At 51.5% G+C, this 19,013-nt stretch overlaps 6 protein-coding genes across 6 annotated transcripts; 4 read left to right on the top strand and 2 right to left on the bottom strand.

Annotated features, from left to right (window-relative positions):
- Positions 1–2,280: 2,280 nt before the first annotated feature.
- Positions 2,281–3,406, top strand: CGGC5_v007836 (uncharacterized protein; the record flags this gene model as incomplete). The annotated part of the gene is made up of 2 exons (XM_032020867.1): positions 2,281–2,352; positions 2,417–3,406. 2 exons carry the CDS (start codon positions 2,281–2,283, stop codon positions 3,404–3,406), a joined length of 1,062 nt encoding a protein of 353 aa, XP_031882062.1.
- Positions 3,407–4,168: 762 nt separating this feature from the next.
- On the bottom strand, positions 4,169–5,175 carry ups1 (Uroporphyrinogen-III synthase; the record flags this gene model as incomplete). Its single annotated transcript, XM_066151915.1, has 2 exons — positions 4,169–4,744; positions 4,870–5,175. The coding sequence occupies 2 exons, from the start codon at positions 5,173–5,175 to the stop codon at positions 4,169–4,171; spliced, it is 882 nt and encodes a 293-aa protein (XP_066008881.1).
- A 1,367-nt stretch (positions 5,176–6,542) lies between these two features.
- Positions 6,543–11,437, bottom strand: CGGC5_v007834 (Transposon Tf2-9 polyprotein; the record flags this gene model as incomplete). The annotated part of the gene is made up of 2 exons (XM_032020865.2): positions 6,543–10,254; positions 10,296–11,437. The coding sequence occupies 2 exons, from the start codon at positions 11,435–11,437 to the stop codon at positions 6,543–6,545; spliced, it is 4,854 nt and encodes a 1,617-aa protein (XP_031882061.2).
- A 1,208-nt stretch (positions 11,438–12,645) lies between these two features.
- Gfer (FAD-linked sulfhydryl oxidase ALR) lies at positions 12,646–13,278 on the top strand (the record flags this gene model as incomplete). Its single annotated transcript, XM_032020863.1, has 2 exons — positions 12,646–12,758; positions 12,840–13,278. 2 exons carry the CDS (start codon positions 12,646–12,648, stop codon positions 13,276–13,278), a joined length of 552 nt encoding a protein of 183 aa, XP_031881936.1.
- Positions 13,279–15,013: 1,735 nt separating this feature from the next.
- pdcA-4 (Pyruvate decarboxylase) lies at positions 15,014–16,913 on the top strand (the record flags this gene model as incomplete). Its single annotated transcript, XM_066151914.1, has 5 exons — positions 15,014–15,200; positions 15,252–15,576; positions 15,652–15,955; positions 16,015–16,544; positions 16,610–16,913. The coding sequence occupies 5 exons, from the start codon at positions 15,014–15,016 to the stop codon at positions 16,911–16,913; spliced, it is 1,650 nt and encodes a 549-aa protein (XP_066008879.1).
- Positions 16,914–17,277: 364 nt separating this feature from the next.
- TAN1 (tRNA acetyltransferase TAN1) lies at positions 17,278–18,825 on the top strand (the record flags this gene model as incomplete). The annotated part of the gene is made up of 6 exons (XM_066151913.1): positions 17,278–17,303; positions 17,570–17,615; positions 17,756–18,217; positions 18,272–18,409; positions 18,459–18,599; positions 18,655–18,825. The coding sequence occupies 6 exons, from the start codon at positions 17,278–17,280 to the stop codon at positions 18,823–18,825; spliced, it is 984 nt and encodes a 327-aa protein (XP_066008880.1).
- Between the last annotated feature and the right edge of the window lie 188 nt (positions 18,826–19,013).

The raw sequence follows: 19,013 nt of genomic DNA, 5'->3' as shown, positions 1-19,013 counted from the left end.
CAAGCTTGCACCAGTTCACATCACTTGTGAAGGGATGTGGGGGTTTGTGTCCAGAACACTCACATTGCACTAACCAATGAGCGGCTGCTGCTGCCCAGGTAAGAGAAGGGTACCTGAAGTTGAAGTTGGGTGAGCTTAGCTCGAAACGCAAGGTGAGGTCGACCGTCGAGGGACAGTAGGCTTTGTGTGTTGAGTGTGATTCACGAAATCGGCATTACCTGGACTTACTTTTTAACTGTCGTGATTAATCTACCAGTTTTCCAAATCCGGGGCGTTGGCACTTCGCGATCAGGTATCCGTATAAGTAGAGTGTCACAGCGTTTAAGAAAGGGAGAAACCCAAGAACACTACCCAGCCTCAGTGTTGTTGCCACAGGTCGTGGAGCAGCTGTCCAGGAGGAATGGCACAGCAGAAGCCAGTACAGGGCACAGGCGTCTGCTGGAAAGAGTGGCCGGCTAAGGTCCCATTGGATACCCTCCCTAACTAAGTGCGTAGGTTGGCTACGGGTGGACGGCACGGGATAGGGAAACGACGCGTTTGCTCTGATCGAGATCAGAGCATGGCGGGCACAACAACCACACCAATCAACATCCCGACCTCTATCTGTATGTAAGTAGGTACTTCCGGGGGCCGACTGGCCGATGTGCCTCAGCCCGAGGTGGTTCTGCAAACCAAGTTTGTTCCAACAGAGACTAACAGATACAAAGGTGGGTCGATGCGGCAAGCAGAGAATTGCGCCAGAACAGCTACGGATACGTCGATGGCTTTCGAGCTGGGCTGTTATTTTTGGCCGATGATCAATTGGTAATGGAAGGATCCACCGAATTGTCCTTTTTGCGGACTCCCTCTCCATAGGTTACACGCGTACTACGCAGTACTACTGGAGTCCAGACGCCGGGGAGATGGCAGTGACAGCTGAATTATTCAAATCGTCATTTGCAAGCAGCCGCGAATGAGTGATTACTTAGTTGCTTGACTACAGAGGACCCCGCCCTCTCAATGCCCATGCCAACCGCGGTTCCCATGAAGCAACTCCCTGTGTTGTGCATTAATCTATTCGCAATTTTGCCAGCGCTCGCGTGAAGCGATGGATACACAGTGGCGATGAGGAGCCACAATCAATACTCAAGATATGTTGACCAGATAAGCAACGATGCAATTGCCGACGTCGAATCGGTGCAAAAGAGCCCTGCCGGCGTCAACCTAGCATTTCTGAACCAGTGGATGGCGAGCCAACGGGAATTACAGGGGTCTTAATTGATTCTACTCTTTTGAGCAGCGGGCGCGGAGGCCTTCAGACGCTATTCCTGCAAGCTTCGGCGTACACGTACGCAAATTGCTCTGCAGGCTGGTTTCCCATCAAGGCCATTCGAAGTTCCAATTCCCAAAGACAGAGGGGTAGCTGAGGTAAGAAGAAGTCCAGGTCTTCGAATAGAGATCAAGCGAGACAATGGAAACTTGCTTAGGAGGTTGGAGTTGAAGAGATAATAACATGCCAGGTGGTTGAAGGAGTATCTACATACTGACGGAGGCATTTAGGCAAATAGGGATTTTAATCTGAGGGGGCCTTATCCGTTCCTTCAGGTGCCTTACCTTAAGGTACCTTAGGTAGCACGGTAGTTACCTTACCTTACCTTGGGTGCCGTGGTGCCCAGGGTACGTGGGCACCTACGGCGACTGTACCTACGAACCTTATGGTACCTTATGGACGGGAAGGTCAGGTACTTATCCACCCCGGTACTGGCGCCGCTTGGTTTCCACGGGAATGAGCTGCGAATGGATGGAATTCTGCGCTCTCCTCCGCTGAGGTCGGGAGTCCCCTCCCCAACACTATCCCCTGCAACCAGGCGCCATTCAGCACGCACTGGACATCACTTCAGGAGTACAATCTCTTCCGTTCCATTTCGTCTTCACTCAACACCAGACGCGTACCGCCGCAACCAACACCCAGCCAGACTCCAACTACAGCCCTCGGGTACTCTCTCGAAGTGCGATTGACTTCTTCATTTGAAGCCTCACCCCACAAACACACTAGGAACATAATCCTTCTCTTTCTATGTGACCATCCACACATTCCCTCGGGCAGAACATTCAAAGAGAGCATTTCGTCCAACCCCACCCTTTTTCTTTCCGTTGCTACGAATACAACCTGCCTGTCAGCAATTCTGTGCCCGACATTATCTGCCGAAGCACTCAACCGACGTCTCTACCATCATTGTACTTCGCCTTTGTCGCCCAGTCGGTCCGTTGGCCCATCCGTGTATGCCGTCCCCTCGAATCATGTCTTCTCCACGAAAGCAGCAACCAGATGAGGTCGCGGACAAGGTGCTGAAAAGAGCAGAAGTTAGCAAGGTAAGTAGGCAGCGCTTAGAAAAGCACAAGGGCAACTTTTGCTAACACTGAGTTCGCAACACAGATCGCTAGAAGGTTGCAAAATCGGCTTGCTCTTGCGCAATTCAAGACGAAGCATGGCTGGGAGGACCTCACACTCGACACGATCGAACCGAAATATGAGGAAGAGCTGCGCCGGAAGCGCATGTGCGAAAGCGACGTGCTGTCCGACTCTTCCTCCAGTGCTTCCGATCTGCCATATCCCACGAGGACCCTTATGAGCTCCCCTTTGAAGGCTCCTCTTTTTTCCGACGCCATAGGTTCGAGCAACGGAAGCACCGGCCATCGCAAGCGAACGTACAAGGCTTCTTTCGATTATCCCTCGTCCAGTCCCAGCAAACGCTATCGCTCCTCGCCTACGCCGCAAAAGCCCGTACACGCTCACCTGTCGTGGAAGGAAAGCCACCAGCTTGCACAGTCATCTCCTATCAAGCCTAGGCGGCAACAACATTTCACAACATCTACTGGCCCTGATGTTTCTTTCTTCCAAGGAGCTCGAAGGATGGCTGACGAACTCGTCTCACCCAACTTCGCGGCCAACTCGGACGATGAGGATGATCTCTTGCCGACACAGTCGTTCAGAACCAACTTGCGCTCATCACCGCCTACGACGCCGCCAATGCGCAATCGTCCGATCCCCAATCGCCGCATTAAAGACAGGCCTGCTGGCTCGGGCCCGGCGAAATCGGGCGAGGAGGGTGCCGACCTCCTTTTGTATCTCGCTGCTTCACCATCGCCAGCGGTTCCTTCCACAAAGACTAGAATGGAGCCCCCATCTACACCACCCTCTAAGGTTGGCCGCGACATGACACTCCCATCGTCACATATGACCACTCCTGGCGGAGGCAACCTATTCCCTAACACCCCAGGGCAAGGCTTTGACTTTGCTGAGTTCGTCAACATCACCCCCAGTCCCGCGCAAAAGGCATGGAAGACGCCTGTTGCCCTGTCATCAGCAAGGACCCCCGTCAGCCTAACAAGGAGGCGGCTCACATTTGACGAGCCCCTTGCGTAATGGAACGGTTAAGAGCCTGTCCATCCCTCATTACCTCTTTTTTTTCCTTTGCTTGAAAAAGAAAAAAGAAACCCCCCCCCCCCCCCCCCCCGAAAACGAAAAAAAAAACTTTTTACATGATACCAGGGTGGACGAAACTTCTAAACAGCATTGCGAGATGGAGCTTGGATTGCGATGACTTGGTCGAGCAACGATAATTGCCAGAAGCAGAACGAGACGAGGCACTACTACGCGGGTGTACTTTGGTCATTTGAATACTTTTCACTATCGGAAGTCTGCCATCGTCTGCATGACAGACGCAAAGCCCAGCGCTCAGGGAGGTTCGCGTTACGATGATTGGCGGACATGCGTAGTGGCTTTGTCGCGGCTTTTCTTTCTTGTTCTTTGAGTCCCCCGAAATTTTCCCCCTACACTCCTGCGTGGTTTGGAGCCTGCCGCGATGGGACCTACTAGCGCGTTCTGACGTTTGGCGTGCACGCTTCCCACCGCGAATCTGGCGACTGTTTCGCGTTTCGCGTCACCCATTAAGTCGAACAGGTATTCTAGCCAATCAGAACATAGAATTCACATCCGCCATTGTACCAACTCTGGAATTGTAAATGAGTGCGCTCCGATATCCATTGCAGTAGAGATAAGCGACGAGGCGACCACCGTGCAGGATATCAGAGCATCAAGACTTCTGATGGAAACCTTTTTGTGTTTGGGCACTTTCTCGCCCGCAATGTCAAGTGTCTCTGTCTAGGGCAATATAAGGATGCCAAATCATGGTCGTCCTTTCCAGCTTTTGCTTGGGCACTGCTTGAGGTTGTCCATGAACTGGATGATGCCCTGTTTGACCCCTTCAGGACTGGGTTCCTCAGCACAAACATCTGGCTCGAAGGCGAAAGTTTTTCTCAGGTAGTCTCGTGTAGTCGGCCCAATTGTTGCGATGAATGTTTTTCGCCTCCCTTGGCTCTTGTTGCAACCCATGCCCGTTGCTTCATCCAACATACCGAGGCTACGCAGCATGCTATCGCAACCTGTCGGGGAGAAGACAACCACCCACCGTGACGAAGCCGCCTCTGTGGCTTGCAGGATGTGGGAAAAGTCTCGCGGGAACGATTCCATGACTCCCGTCCCGTAAACGACAACCTCATCAACTTGAATCCTTTTTTCACTGGCCAAGTTTGGAGCCATGAGTGTCTTGGGAATGATGTCCCTTCTCTGTTCACCGACGAGGAAGAGAACGGGCGGCTTGATCGGTCTGCCATGGTACCATTGGCTGTAATGATCCAGAATGTACTTGGCCAAGGCATCGCCATTGCCGGTGTGCTCTCCGAATACCTGCAGTGGCGGATCCTGTGTTACGGCCTTGAGCGCCCGCGTTGTGGCAGGACCAACGCTGTAAACCGGCACTTCATGAAGATGAGGCCAGCCCCCTTCGGTGTCTGAGAACTAGGTTAGTACAGTACTCTGAGAATTACCAATGTTGACTCGCCCTTCTTTTCGTCAACCAATTTGGTGAACGCCTCGACAGCCCGCTGAGAAGTGAAGATGAGGCCGCCGTAGGCGGCACTGGTCTTGGTGTCAATAGCGCGGCGATTCAGCACGTCCCTTATCAGTGTCATTCCTGCGTCTTGGAAACTGTGGTGCAAGACCGGCACGAAAGTCGATTCGAACTCATAGCCAGAATGTTGGCGCGAGAACAGGTCTTCGTAAGAGTCGCCAGGCGTTGACTTGGTTTTGAGCAACAAGACGGGCACTTTAGCTGATGGGTTCAACTGGGTCATGCTGGGCGTGTGTTATCGACGTTCAATATGAAAAGATTGGAGGGTGCGTGTTCCGTTGGAAGTCAGATGCCCTGGAATTCACTCGCAAGAAGACACTGCTGGAGCCGCAAGAGAGTGTACATCGTCCAAATACTCTGTGCCCCGCCACGAGTATGAAATCTGCTACCTATTGGCTGGCTCAAGTCACCTCACATAGTTTCTTAGGTAAGTTCCTCTAGCTACGTACTCTAGCCCACCGAGGCGCACCATTTGCGACTCTTTGAGGAAAATAGGATTCATGATCATCATGAGTGTAAACCAAGCTTTGGAACTAGATTATGATTCACGCAAGACGCGAGAGGAGGGGATGATGTGCCCAGAGTCGAGCTACAGCTTGTTCGCATTCCCAACTCCGTCAGTAGCTATCTTACGAATTACCCGACGATATCCAGATGCTGAGGCGCATTAGGAGCTTGAAAATAAATAAAAAATGGTAGACATGGCACCACTGTCGGCAGACCCCCATTCCCAACAAACGTCCAGAAACGGTGTGGGAATGCAGCCCATGTTTGTCCACTGTGAGCAGCCCCGGGCCGAAAAGACGGCACTCCCTGGTCGAAATCGGGAGACTTTGAGTCGCCTTCGTACGGCGATGGCACTTACGCACCTCATCTCATCTTGATGGTGGATTGATTGAGCCACATACGCAAGCAAGTCTCGCGAGGCATCACAGATCTCTTCCTCTGCCTTGTCCGCAAACACCCCGAGATATCTCACGATTCCCATCGAATTTTTAGGTTCATTTCCCCTCAGATACACGCCCGCTGCTCACGAGTTCAAGGACTGAATGAACTTGCTGCCAGGTACTCTGGGGGGTCGTACTTTAGGGACCTAGCAGCCTTACGTCAGGAGGCCACCGTAAGGTACCTCATCTAGCATAGGTACTGTACCTCAACCCTCCCCCTACCCTAGAGTGTGAGTAGCCTGTTATTCATTTAAATTTCTCTTACAATAGTCTTATTATACTATTTTTTCCTTTAACTCTTTATTCTACTTTTTTTATATAATTTAAGTAATTAATAAAACTTTTAATAAAGTAGTTCTATAAGTAGTATATTTATTACTTGAGAAAACTATAATAAGATCTTATTTTATTTAATTTATTGTAAGGGGCTGGCCCCTAGGCTTGTTCAACGTAGAGGTGCCGTCGATTGACTATTCTAAGCTGAAGAAGGAGGAAAGGACTTTACAGGGATAGGCGCCTAGCAGCAGTGATGCAGACCGGGGCTAGGCGGTGTGCTACAGCAGAATAGTGGATCCGGCGGAGCCGGATCTCGGTAGCTGCTCCGGCAAAGCCGGAGATCTCGGCCGGGCTCTAGCCCGTTACATTACCTCCCCGCTCCCCTCCGGCGGCGCGTCCGTGGCGCTAGAGCTGGGTCTCCGTCGTGCTTCATCGCAGGGCCGTAACGTTGTTCGTAAGCCTCCATCGCTTCCGTCCCCTGGAGCGTCTCGATAGGCTCCCAGGTTCTCTCTGCGTATCCTTCCCACTTAACCAGCACTTCACGGCGTCTCCCACGCCCTCGACGCTTCCAGGCGGCGGCGTCGATACTCTCTACATTCCAGGTCTCCTCGCCTTCGTCATCTATAATTGGGGGCGGCTGCTCGTCGTCTAGCGTTTGCCCAGGTAAAGGGTCGTTACCTGCACGCTTCAGGGTATCCACGTGGAAGCGTGGGTATATAGCCGTTGGCACGTTAAGCTCTACCACGTATGGTGAGATAACCTTCGTAACGGTATACTTATGGTGCAACCAATCCAGTTTCTTGCATGGCCTAGGAGACCTGTAGTGGCCCATGTGAAGCCAGACTTTGTCGCCTGCTTCTAGTCTCTCCGTAGGCTGGCGCTTCCTGTTAGCCAGCTCCTCATAGCGTTGCTGCGTTGAGGCAAGGGTCGACCGTGCCATATCCATCACGTCCTGGAGCCTTGTTACCAACTTGCGTGCCAGGTCCTCGCGACGGCCCCCATGGTCTTCTGGGTCTGCCTCTTGAACCCGGACAGGCTCTGGGTGGTATCCGTGTTCTAAGAAGAAGCTGCTCATGCCTATAGCGCTGCTATCGCGGCTGCAGAGCGCTAGTTGAGCTGCTGGGAGGTTATTCGCCCAATCCTTCTGCGAGTAGGTAATGTAATTGCGTAGGTAGGCCTGGATCTCTTGGTTCATCCTTTCTGGGCCGCCATCAGTCTGTGGGTGATAGGCAGTACTGAGCCGCTGTTCTATTCCTAAAAGCTTGCAGAATTGCCGCCAGAAGCGGCTCGTCCAGTTGCTTCCTCTGTCGCTCACGATTGAAGTAGGGACGCCGTGGAAGCGGAAGTGGCAGCTCAGGAATCGTTCAGCGCAGGCTTCAGCTTCCATACTTTCCATAGCTTCAAGGGTTACGCCTTTTCCTAGCCGGTCGATAATTACCCAAAGGTATCGCTCACCCTTATCCGTAAGGGGAAGGTCGGTAATGAAATCCATAGCGAGGTCGCTTCGTATACGCTGCGGTATTGGTAGAGGTTTCAGAAGTCCTTTTCGATGCTCTCTCCAGATGTGGCTTCGCCCGCAGCCATCGCAATTGCGGCAGAAGCGTCGTACTAGCTGTGACTGGCCAGGCCAGTAGAAGCGCCTACTGACTAACGCGAGGGTATTATCTCTACCAGGGTGGCCACTAAGTACTGAGTCGTGGCTGCTTTGAACGATACGAGTACGTAGTGTGTTCGCCTCGCTATCTAGGTCTTCGCTACCTGGTACCCAGATCCGGTCTCTGAATAGTAGTCGGTTGCCATTATCGATCTCACACTCAGCAATCTGGACCTTTAGCTTGAGGCTAGGAGGGAAGCTTCTTTCTCGTTGTTTCACAGCATTATATGCCTGCTGGTAGACTTGGTCTTGCCCTTGGGTCTGGTCCCAGAGTTGCTGTAGTTCCTTATCGTCGGTGAACACAAGCACTGATGGGGCTGCCTCTACGCGTCGTGTACGCGTTGAGGTAAGGGCTACTTCGGGAAGAAGCTGGAGAATCCGGCCTTGTTCGCGCTCGTCCTCTAGAGACGTAGGTACGTCTTGTTCGCGTCTAGAGAGTGCGTCTGGCACTACTGCTTCACTTCCTGGCCGGTACTGTATCTCGAAGTTGTACTGAGACAGCTCCTCTGCCCATCGGCTTTGTCGTTCTGTGAGCCTCTGCTTTGTCATGAAGTACTTCAGGTTCTTATGATCAGATAGAACCTTGAACTTATTGACGCTCTGCAGTTCCGCTCTCCATGCTCGTAGGCAGCTAATAATAGCTAGCATCTCCTTATCGTGGATTGGGTAGTTGAACTGGGCGGCATTCAGCCGCTGCGAGTGGTATGCTACTGCGTGACGTCTCCCATGCTCATCTTCTTGTGACAGTACTCCTCCAAGGGCGAAGCCTGAGCAGTCAGCCTCAACGTAGGTTGTACGCTCAGGGTCTAGTTGATGTAGGATAGGCTTGGCTGCAAAGATCCTCTTAAGCTCCTGGAATGCTACTTCCTGCTCTTTACCCCAGTGGAATAGGACGCCCTTCTTTGTAAGAGATATAAGGGGTCCAGCAATCTCTGAGTATGCTGGGATGAAGATCCGATAGTAGTTTGCAAACCCTAGGAAGCTTCTAACTCCCTTAACCGTCTTTGGCGCAGCCCATTCCTTGATTGCCTTCAGCTTCTCAGGATCGCAGGAGATGCCTACTCCTGCGGTGATAATGAACCCTAGGTACTTGACTGTCTTCACAGAGAACGCACACTTATGAGGGTCTAGCCGGAGCCCTGCAAGAGCAAGCTTCCGTAGTACTAGCTTAACCTTTGCTTCGTGGTCTTGCCGTGAGCCGTTTGAGTAGATCAGTACGTCGTCCATATATGCCGTAGCGAAATCGTCTAGGTACTCTCGAAGCACTCCGTTGATATATCGTTGAAATGTAGCGGGGGCTCCTGTAAGCCCAAAGGGTACAACTAGCCATTCGAATAGCCCATATCTTGTCCTGAAGGCCGTCTTATGCTCCTCTCCTTCAGCAATTCGTATCTTATGGAACGCTGCAACCACATCCAGTTTCGTGAACCACTTAGCAGCACTAACAGTGCGTAGTGTCTCTTGGATTAAGGGGAGAGGGTATCGGTCGCGCTTAGTGAGTTCATTAAGGGCGCGGTAGTCAACACAAAAGCGTATCCCTCCCCCTGGTTTACGTACGAACAGTACTGGTGCTGATGCCTCTGAGCTGCTGGCGCGGATAAAGCCTTTATCCAGTAGGTCTCGTAGGGTCTTACGGAGGACGAGGAGTTCTTCTCGTGACATGCTATAGAGCGGCCCCCATGGTAGTACAGTCTCATTACCACTACTATCCTGTTTGATAGGGATCTTATGGTCGACCCCAGGACGATGTGGTGGAAGGTTGGCGGCTTCGTCAGGTTGGAACAGCTTGTGGAACTCAGCTAGTATAGCTGGCGGAAGGAGGGCCTTTAGATCTGCCTTCTCAGTCTTCTTCGTAAGGGCCTTCTGTATATCTGCTAGGCTGATGGCTCGGACTTCGTATCCTGCAGTTCGTTTGGTGTCTCGTTGTGCTCTCCTATAGAGTGCAGTGAAAGGAGCTCCTGGAAGGAGACGCGCGGCTCTGATCTCCCTTACTCGATCTGGTTCTTCTTCGCCTTTTAAGCGTAGGTCTACGCCACCCCTCCTATGCCGTATCCGTTGTGCAGCGGCATCGTATAGAATACGGTTCCTCTCCATCCAAGGCTTCCCTAGGAACAGGTCGTCACCAAGGCTACGTACGGTATATGCAAAGATCTTCTCATCATAACCACACAGCTCTAGGTTGAAGACAACTACACCTGTTGCTTTTGTAGCGCCTGTAGCGTCGCTAAAGCTGCCTAGCAGCCGCTCAGAGCGGTCTACTACCGGTAGGCGGAGCTTACGGGCGAGGTCGTGGTCGATAAGGGAGTATAGATCGCACCCAGTGTCTACTAGGGCGTCTGCTTGAGTGCCCTTGTGTATGCGGGTAGTGATCACTGCTGATTTGCTGCTCATGTGATGCTTGAACTGCTTCCATTCTGTAATGTCACTAGGCTTGGCCTCTAACGCCCGACTTCGCGTTAGAGTTACTCTTTTCCCGAGCTCTCTTCAGCTTCAGAGCTTCCTAGCTCCTCTATAGCATTACTATCGCTGCTCTCCTCTCGCCTCTTAGCTTTCTCAACCTTCTTGACCTTCTTAGGCCCTGAACGTCTTGGCTTAGGGCACCGTGTAGCAATATGGCCGATCTTATTGCAGTTATAGCATTTACGGTTATCTTTCTGGGGCCTTATGTTGTCTTCTGATGAGGAAGAGTCGCTGCGGTAGCGCTGTGACTTTGCGGCTCTTCTGGGCTCCTTAGTCCGGCTGACTCCAGCCATGAGGGTGTCCCCATCGGCATCTCGGTATCGTCGTCGTTCGTGACGTTCCTGGTAGGTCCTACTATCTAGCCCTGACCCTATTATCATAAGGACCCGGGCGTATTCTGGGTAGGTTTTCGGGGGATCGATTACACTAATTAGACGGTCCCGCAGAGTGGAGTTCAGGGCTCCTTTCAGATAGTTGATTCTGACTGCGTCTGCCCAGTGTCCTCCTCCACCTTCTGCTAACTCCTTCTCAAACTTTGGGAGGAATGTAGCAAAGCTTTCGTTTTCCTTCTGTCGGATAGTACGTAGCCTATCCAGTGCCCTGGCTTCTGCATTGGGATCTCCATAGCGAGTCTCAAGGTATTGCATAAACTGATCGGAGGATTCCGCTCCATCTGCTCCGCCTTGAGCGTAGTAGGGTGACGCCATGGTTTGAGCTGTGCCTTCCAGCCTTGCGTAGATGTATGCGAATATATCGGCATCACAGTCGAAAGCTTCCCTATCTCTTCGTATCTTTCCCTTCATCTCTAGGAACCAACGTTGGAAATCTTTACGTATGCCGCTAAACTTTGGTGGGTTTGGTATTTGATGTTTCCTCCGCCCTCTAGCTGCCATCGTTATACCGTCGCTCGTTGCCTGTATAGTTGTATCGGCTGTGGACGGGGTCGTTACGCTGCTCGCAAGCGGCGTAGGGGTTGCTCTATCCGTTGACATAAGCCCATTCAGAGCTGTCAAGAGCTGCGTCATCTGGGCCGTCTGCTGGGCCATCTGGTCCTGAAGAGGACGGACGCTTGCGTTGACCGCTTCGTTGATCCGGCGATCAATCTCAGCATTCATCGCGTCGTTTACGCTACCCTCTGGCGGATCCATCGTGCCGCTCTCGTGAGGTTCCATATAGCGTCTTCTCGTTGCGCTACCCTCTAGCGAATCGTCGTGTCGCTCTCGTGAGGTTCCGTATAGCGTCTTCTCGTTTGCACTACCCTCTAGCGAATCGTCATATCGCTCTCGTGAGGTTTCGTATAGCGTCTTTTGTTGTCGAGCTTAGAATATGTAAGGGGCTGGCCCCTAGGCTTGTTCAACGTAGAGGTGCCGTCGATTGACTATTCTAAGCTGAAGAAGGAGGAAAGGACTTTACAGGGATAGGCGCCTAGCAGCAGTGATGCAGACCGGGGCTAGGCGGTGTGCTACAGCAGAATAGTGGATCCGGCGGAGCCGGATCTCGGTAGCTGCTCCGGCAAAGCCGGAGATCTCGGCCGGGCTCTAGCCCGTTACATTTATTACTTCTTATTAATATTTTTTATAAATATAATACAAAACTTAAGTTTATAAGCTTATTAATTATAGTTTAGTTTATTTCTAGAAATAAATACTAAAAATAAGTATAGTAATAATATTTTTAGTATTAAATTTAGTAATATTTATAAAGAACTTTTATATTCTTAACTGTAATTTTTATATATTTTTAATATTTACTAAAAAATTAATATGTATAGTACTTTTTAAGTTAAAATTATTATTAAAGTTCTTAAGTTATTAAGTTATTATTATATTATTAATAAATATAAAGTATTAACTACTTATTTTACTACTACTTTCTTTATATAAAGTAAAGTTTTTATAACTTTAATAACTAAAGTTATTATAATAGAAAAAAAGTTATTATATTTTATTTATTTTATTCTTATTTCTCTTAAAAATTATATATTTTCTAATACTAAGTATAATACTTCTATATTTATACTTTAGGTTATATCTCTTGAGGTTACTTAGTCCTTTTCTATATCTGTACCTTGCTGTATACTGTACCTTAGGTACCTTACCTTAGCGTTCTAAGCTTATCGATAAGATGTGGAAGCTCGGAAGATTCTACGACGTCTTGAAAGTGTAGTACTCAGGGATGTGCGTCGTCGGGTTGCATTTGAAATCGCCGACACAAGCTGACAGTGTGTGCTAAATCTTGCCTAAATCGCGCGGCCCGAATTAATCATCCTTGACCCTACCTTTCCGCGCTCAAGCTTCACTTCATAGTGTTTTCACGTTTGTTCCCACAAGACAAACCGAACCCCAGCAGTTTGATCATGACCGACACAGAGCAAGATAGCAACCCCGGTGGACTCGCTCCCGCCCCTGTGACCACCGAGGCGCCGAAACCGCTGTCGAAGGGAGTTGTTTTGGGCAAAGATGGCAAGCCGTGAGTTCTTGTGCCAAAATTATCTTCTTCTCTCAATGGATCATTCACACGAAGTTTCCTGCTAACGAAAAACCGGCTTAGCTGTCGATCTTGCTCATCTAAAAGCGCATTCTCAAGCTGGGCCGCCCAAGCTAATGCCTCCTTGAGGAAGGATGCCCCAAAGATTTCAACGCCCGTCAATGATTGCCCTCCGGACGTGGAAGCCCTCGGTCGCGGGACTTGGGCGTTGCTTCATTCCATAGCGGCGACATACCCTGAGAAGCCCTCATCAACGCAGAAGGAGGACTTGCGTGGCTTCATGCGGCTGTTTTCCAAATTGTACCCATGCTGGGTGTGTGCTGAAGATTTCCAGTCATATATGCAGAAGGAACAGGTGCGCGTTGAGGGCCGTGGTGAATTTGGCAACTGGCTGTGTGAGGCACACAACGAGGTGAATCGCAAGCTGGGAAAGAAAGAATTCGACTGCAGCAAGTGGGAAGAACGTTGGCGCACGGGCTGGAAAGACGGCCGTTGTGACTAAGATTTGGCTATGGAACTCGGAGCCTCAAGTGACATTAAACACAGCACATGAATGTTGCGGGACGCAGCGCAGCACCTAGATAGACATAGATAAACCTTTGTACCAATATGTAAAATACCACTCAATCGGCATTGGCGAATGGGGTATCATCTCGGGTATGGTGCGAGGGCATGATCCCAAAAAGCAGGGCCAGAGAGCAGGAACACTCCAAAGGGAAGTGAAGGGGAAAAGCCCACACCAACTCGGATGTCACCGCGGGCCCTCGGGATGCCGGAGCGAGGCAATGCGGCGTTTCAGCGGCTCTCCGAAAGCGCAACGCCATCGCCATCGCCGGGTACCGCCGGACGGCAGGTATGAGCATGAATGATGGTGGTAAGCTAGAAACGCAGAGAACTGGTCTAGATAGTCTAGGAATGCAAAATCTTGAGCCTGACCTTCCCGGATCGGCCGTAGCAAGGCCGAACCCTGGTTTCCAATAATCAGATCATGTCAAGCTTGAAGAAGCCCTTCTAATCGATTTGACAGCGTGGCGGTCAGTCTGCACTCACGCACTGCATTAGAGGCGGCAAGGTCATGGGCGAGATCTGCCTTGGCCCGGCCTATCATTGGGGTCGGGGCCGCATAGGCGCATCAAACCACAGCTGTTCCCTGCCTGACAGCTCACTTTAAAAACCCACTAGGAGCGCGCGGGCATGATCGGGGGACAAAGAGTACACCTGGCGTAGGTATTCGCAGGTGGCAGCTTCGGCGCCGGGACCCCCTACCACCCCAAGGTACCAGGTAGGTAGGTGCCTTACATAGGACACCTAGTTATTGACAGGCCCGGCATCATCAACGGCGTCGTCCTACCTAGTGTACAAGCCAGAAGCGTCCCAGGGCTCCATGTTATGTTATGTTATGTTTTTTATTTTTATTTTTTTGCCCTCGGCGGCCGCTGATTTTGTCGGCCAAAATAGCATGCGTCTCGTTCCCCGGCAGCAAGGACAGGGCGGACAACAAGAGTCAGGTCTAGAATGGCAGGGTATGGAAAGCATTCGTACTAGTCCGACTCGGCCCCGGCTCCCGACCACCCTTGTCCGGCACCAGCCCGGTGTAATGGTGACCGCATTCTGTTGTGGCGTGTTGGATTACATCAGTATCTTCTGCAACTGATGGGTTCCGCTGCCATCATCTGTCGCTGGACCCTTCGAAGCTCCCTACTAGGCTTGTTGCAAGGTACCTCGACTGTTACTCAATCTTCCAACTTCCACGCCAGTCCCATATCACGCCCTCCTGTCCGAAACCCGCCAGATACCGACATCGGTTGGCCCATCGCTTCCATCTTTGTCACTGTTGACTTATTCTTTCTGTAACTTTGCCCTATCTTGTAGTACACGAACATGCAGCTTCTTGGGTTTCCGCACATCGCCGATGATCTGCCCGTTTCATCAGGAAATTCTCAGTGGCCTGACTTGACCCTGGTCATTCACTCCTTGTGTTGAGCGAGCCTGCCGAAAGCGATGTCGCATACCGAGATGCGGCTACCGCGTTCCTCTTGATATAAACCTCATGGCCTCTGTCAATGTGAACCCCCTTTCCTCTCCTCCAGATCCCAGAGACCTAGAAACAAGCTCAGCTTGATCATCTGCAGAGCTGCTCCGAAGACCAACTCTACTCTACCACAGACAACCAGGTCCGCCCATTATATCACTTTTTTCTATTTACAGTACGACGTCCCTTTCGAGGTGATCCCGCCATGGCCGATATTCGAACTCAGGCGCTTAAAGAGCCCATTGATGTCGCAGAATACCTTTTTAAGAGACTTCACCAAGTCGGCGTCCGCTCAGTCCACGGCCTTCCTGGAGACTACAACCTTGTTGCTCTCGACTACCTCCCTGGGTCTGGCCTGACTTGGGTTGGCAGTGTCAACGAACTCAATGCTGGTAAACGGCATCGCCAAACCCATACTGATGCGCTTCACTAATACCTACAAGGTTATGCGGCTGATGGCTATGCGCGCGTCAAGGGAATCTCTGCCATCATCACCACCTTCGGCGTCGGTGAATTATCAGCCATCAATGCCCTCGCCGGCGCATACTCCGAGCATGTCCCCGTCGTCCACATCGTCGGATGCCCCTCCACCATCTCACAGAGAAACGGAATGCTTCTGCACCACACTCTAGGCAATGGAGATTTCAACGTCTTTGCGAACATGAGCTCACAAATCTCTTGTGATGTCGCCAAGCTCAACAATCCCGCCGAGATCGCCAACCAGATTGATCATGCTCTCAAGGAATGCTGGATTCGCAGTCGTCCAGTGTACGTCATGCTGCCTACCGACATGGTCCAAAAGAAGGTTGAGGGCGAGAGACTGAGAACACCTATTGACCTCAGCGAGATCCCCAATGACCCCGCGAAAGAGGACTACGTCGTCGAAGTTGTCTTGAAGTCACTACACGCGGCCAAGAAACCAGTCATGCTCATTGATGCCTGCGCCATTCGGCACCGTGTGCTCCCTGAAGTCCATGACCTTTTGGAGAAGGCCAAAGTGCCTGTTTTTGTCACTCCGATGGGCAAGGGCGCTGTCAACGAGACACATCCCAACTACGGCGGTGTTTACGCCGGAGATGCCTCACAGCCCGACGTCAAGGAGAGAGTGGAATCTTCTGACTTGATACTTTCCATTGGCGGTCTCAAGGTAAGTAAAAGGGCTACACATCGGCTTCCTTTCGGGACAACTCGCTGATCCCGCCACAGAGTGATTTCAATACGGCCGGCTTCTCTTACCGGACATCACAGCTCAACACCATCAATTTCCACAGCACGCACACAACAGTTCGATATTCGGAGTATCCTGGCGTCACCATGCGTGGTGTCTTGCGCAAGGTGATCAACAACCTCGACCCGGAAAAGCTCAGCATCGTACCTTCGCCGGATGTCTCTAACAAGCTGCCCATCGACGACAACGATCTATCCCAGACCATCACTCAAAAGTACCTATGGCCGAGAGTTGGCCATTACCTCCGCGACAACGACATCGTTGTTACCGAAACTGGCACCGCCAACTTCGGCATTTGGGATACCAAATTCCCGGCCGGTGTCACAGCTTTGAGCCAGGTCCTTTGGGGTAGTATCGGCTGGTCTGTTGGTGCTGCGCAGGGTGCTGCACTGGCCGTCAAAGACGCCGGCGAAGACAGGAGGACGATCTTGTTCGTTGGCGATGGATCATTTCAGCTCACGGCGCAAGAGATAACAACAATGTTGCGCCATGGCCTGAACCCGACAATGTAAGCTGCATCTGCGAGCCCTCCAAGATTCCTTGATACATGGCTCACTAACAAATTCCGCTTAGCTTTGTCATTTGCAATGACGGTTTCACCATTGAGCGGTTCATCCACGGCATGGAGGCCGAATACAACGATATAGTCCAGTGGCAATACAAGGAGTTGGTGACGGTATTCGGTGGAACCGAGCAGACGGCCAAGAAGTTCGTCGTCAAGACCAAGGACGAGTTGGAGAAGCTCCTGACCGATGAGAATTTCAACAACCCCACGACGCTGCAGTTTGTGGAGCTCTACGTCCCCAAGGAGGATGCTCCAAGAGCTCTTATCATGACAGCTGAGGCCAGCGCCAAGAACAACGCCAAGGTCGAGTGAAAGGTGTAGCTTGGCGGGCTTGCGGACGCGCACGATTCCGGGTCAGGGGGCCTCATTTTGGCAAAATTCGGATGGCGCAGGAACCTGAATTAGCACACATAAAGGTAGACGGCGCAAGATTGGTTACTAGTTAGAGTAGATGTAGAGCTCCAATGCATGTTATTAAGCAGCAGCTCGGAGCACACGTCTGTTTTACTGTCTGAAAAGCCACAGGAATCAAGCATTCATGATTTTGGCGTGCCGCAGAGAGATGATCGACATCCCCTAGCCGGACTTCGTCGTCCCGTCGTCCGCCCTTCCTCGATGCGTTGATACGATGGCTGGTCGGGTGGGGATGGCTGATGTATGTACGACCGATTGCATGATGATTCCCGACCGTGCAGCCAGACTGTGAGTAATAATAGTGTTGAGGGTAAGATACTCTGTACCTACCTAGAGTGGGGATACCTTAGGTTGGTGCCTAGGTAGGTGCCTCCTAAGCGCCGATAAGTGGGCCATACCGTCTGACTCCGGTTCACAGTTCTTTCCTGGCCGCGGCACCATCCTAAATTCTCATCCAACCAGCAAAGTAGACTGCGTTTGGCCACCAAGCAAGCAGCCACGCCCCCACGGACGAAGTGTCGAGGACTCACACTTCGACGTCGTCTCGCCAATAGCTGTCATGACCTCCGACGCAACGAAAAGAAAGCAACCCAGCTCCGGGTACGAAAAGTCCCATCCTTCGAAACGAAGCAAGGCAAGTTGCAACTTGCGAGAGCAAAAAAACCCTGGCCATGCCGACCTGAATATGAATAGGCTCTGCTCCATCCGTTGGTAACGAAGTTCTGACTGACAAATGGTAGGGCGGTCGCGGCACGGGAGCATGGCAAACTCCTCACCAAAAGGCCAAGGTTGCCAATCTCCAGGACAGAGACGCTTCACTAGAGGTGGGCGATCAGGGTGTATGGGTCACTTTCGCCCGAGGGATGGATAGTAAAGCCATCCGTGAGTTCAACTTCATTTGTGACGAATATGGCAAAGCCATGTATGGACTTGCTCCACCCGGCGAGTACATCGAGTCTGGTGACGAGGACGAGGACATTGAATCATCCATCAAGAAAGAGCTTGTCGGTATGAGCTCTGTCAACCGTAAAGATTCCAGACGGAACTTTAAGGCTATCCGCGCTGGTATTGAGTGTGTCTTCTTCATGAAAACACGAGACCCCGTTGAACCAGTTGAGCTGTGTCGTCGCATCTGTCGAGATGCAGGCGCTTGTCCAGATTTGAAAGAGCGCAAGACCAAGTACATCAATAGGTTGACACCTGTGAGTGCTCTGGACAAGGCCTCAGAGAATGGTGTAGTAAGGACGGCACGAAAGGCTCTCGCGCCTTGGTTCAGTTTGACAGCGAGCGAGACAGCCATAGAGAATGAAGTGGGAGTCAAGAACGATGTGGCGGGAGCGGATGGAAACGAGACCGGGCCAGAAATCAAATCGGATGCGAAGCACGCGTACACGGTCAGTTTTGCGCCCAGCCTGATGGATGACTTGACTCATTGATGGACAGTATGCAATTCGGCCCTCCATACGCAGCAACAGCTCCATCGAGCGTGACGACCTTATCAAGCAAATTGCCAGTACTATCGACCAGAGACACAAAGTCAATCTCAGCAACCCGGATAGGGTGATACTTGTTGATATCTTCCAGGTGAGAGTAATGGCCAGAGATTGAGTTACGCAGGCTGGACTGACACCGTTCATAGAGCTACTGCGGCATGAGCGTTATCAACGGCAGTGACTGGGATGGGCTCAAGAAGCTCAACATTAACGAGATGTACAAAGCGTCGCCGGGTGCAAAGGGTGCAAAGCCCAAGTCATCACCCGTCGAGACAGAGAAAAAACCCGAGGAAGATATCATGAGCGAGGCAGCATGAACTAGCTGGTCGAGCAGCAGGCCGGAGGGGGGGGGGGGGGGGGGGGGGGGGGGGGTGCATTTACAGCCGCTTCAGGGCAAAAGTAAGGGTCCTATCCGTACTTGTAATGGTTTTACCCCTCACCTCCTGTGTACAGGACGTGTTGGGGCAGGTTGCGAGTAATCAAGGCATCGGACTTAGCCGAAGAT

The sequence above is a fragment of the Colletotrichum fructicola genome (assembly GCF_000319635.2).
Source record: "Colletotrichum fructicola Nara gc5 chromosome Unknown KSG_Nara_v1_contig04, whole genome shotgun sequence".
Classification (NCBI taxonomy): Eukaryota; Fungi; Ascomycota; class Sordariomycetes; order Glomerellales; family Glomerellaceae; genus Colletotrichum; species Colletotrichum fructicola.
The sequence above is the reverse complement of the archived record's forward strand: the minus strand, read 5'-3'. Positions and strand labels throughout refer to the sequence as shown.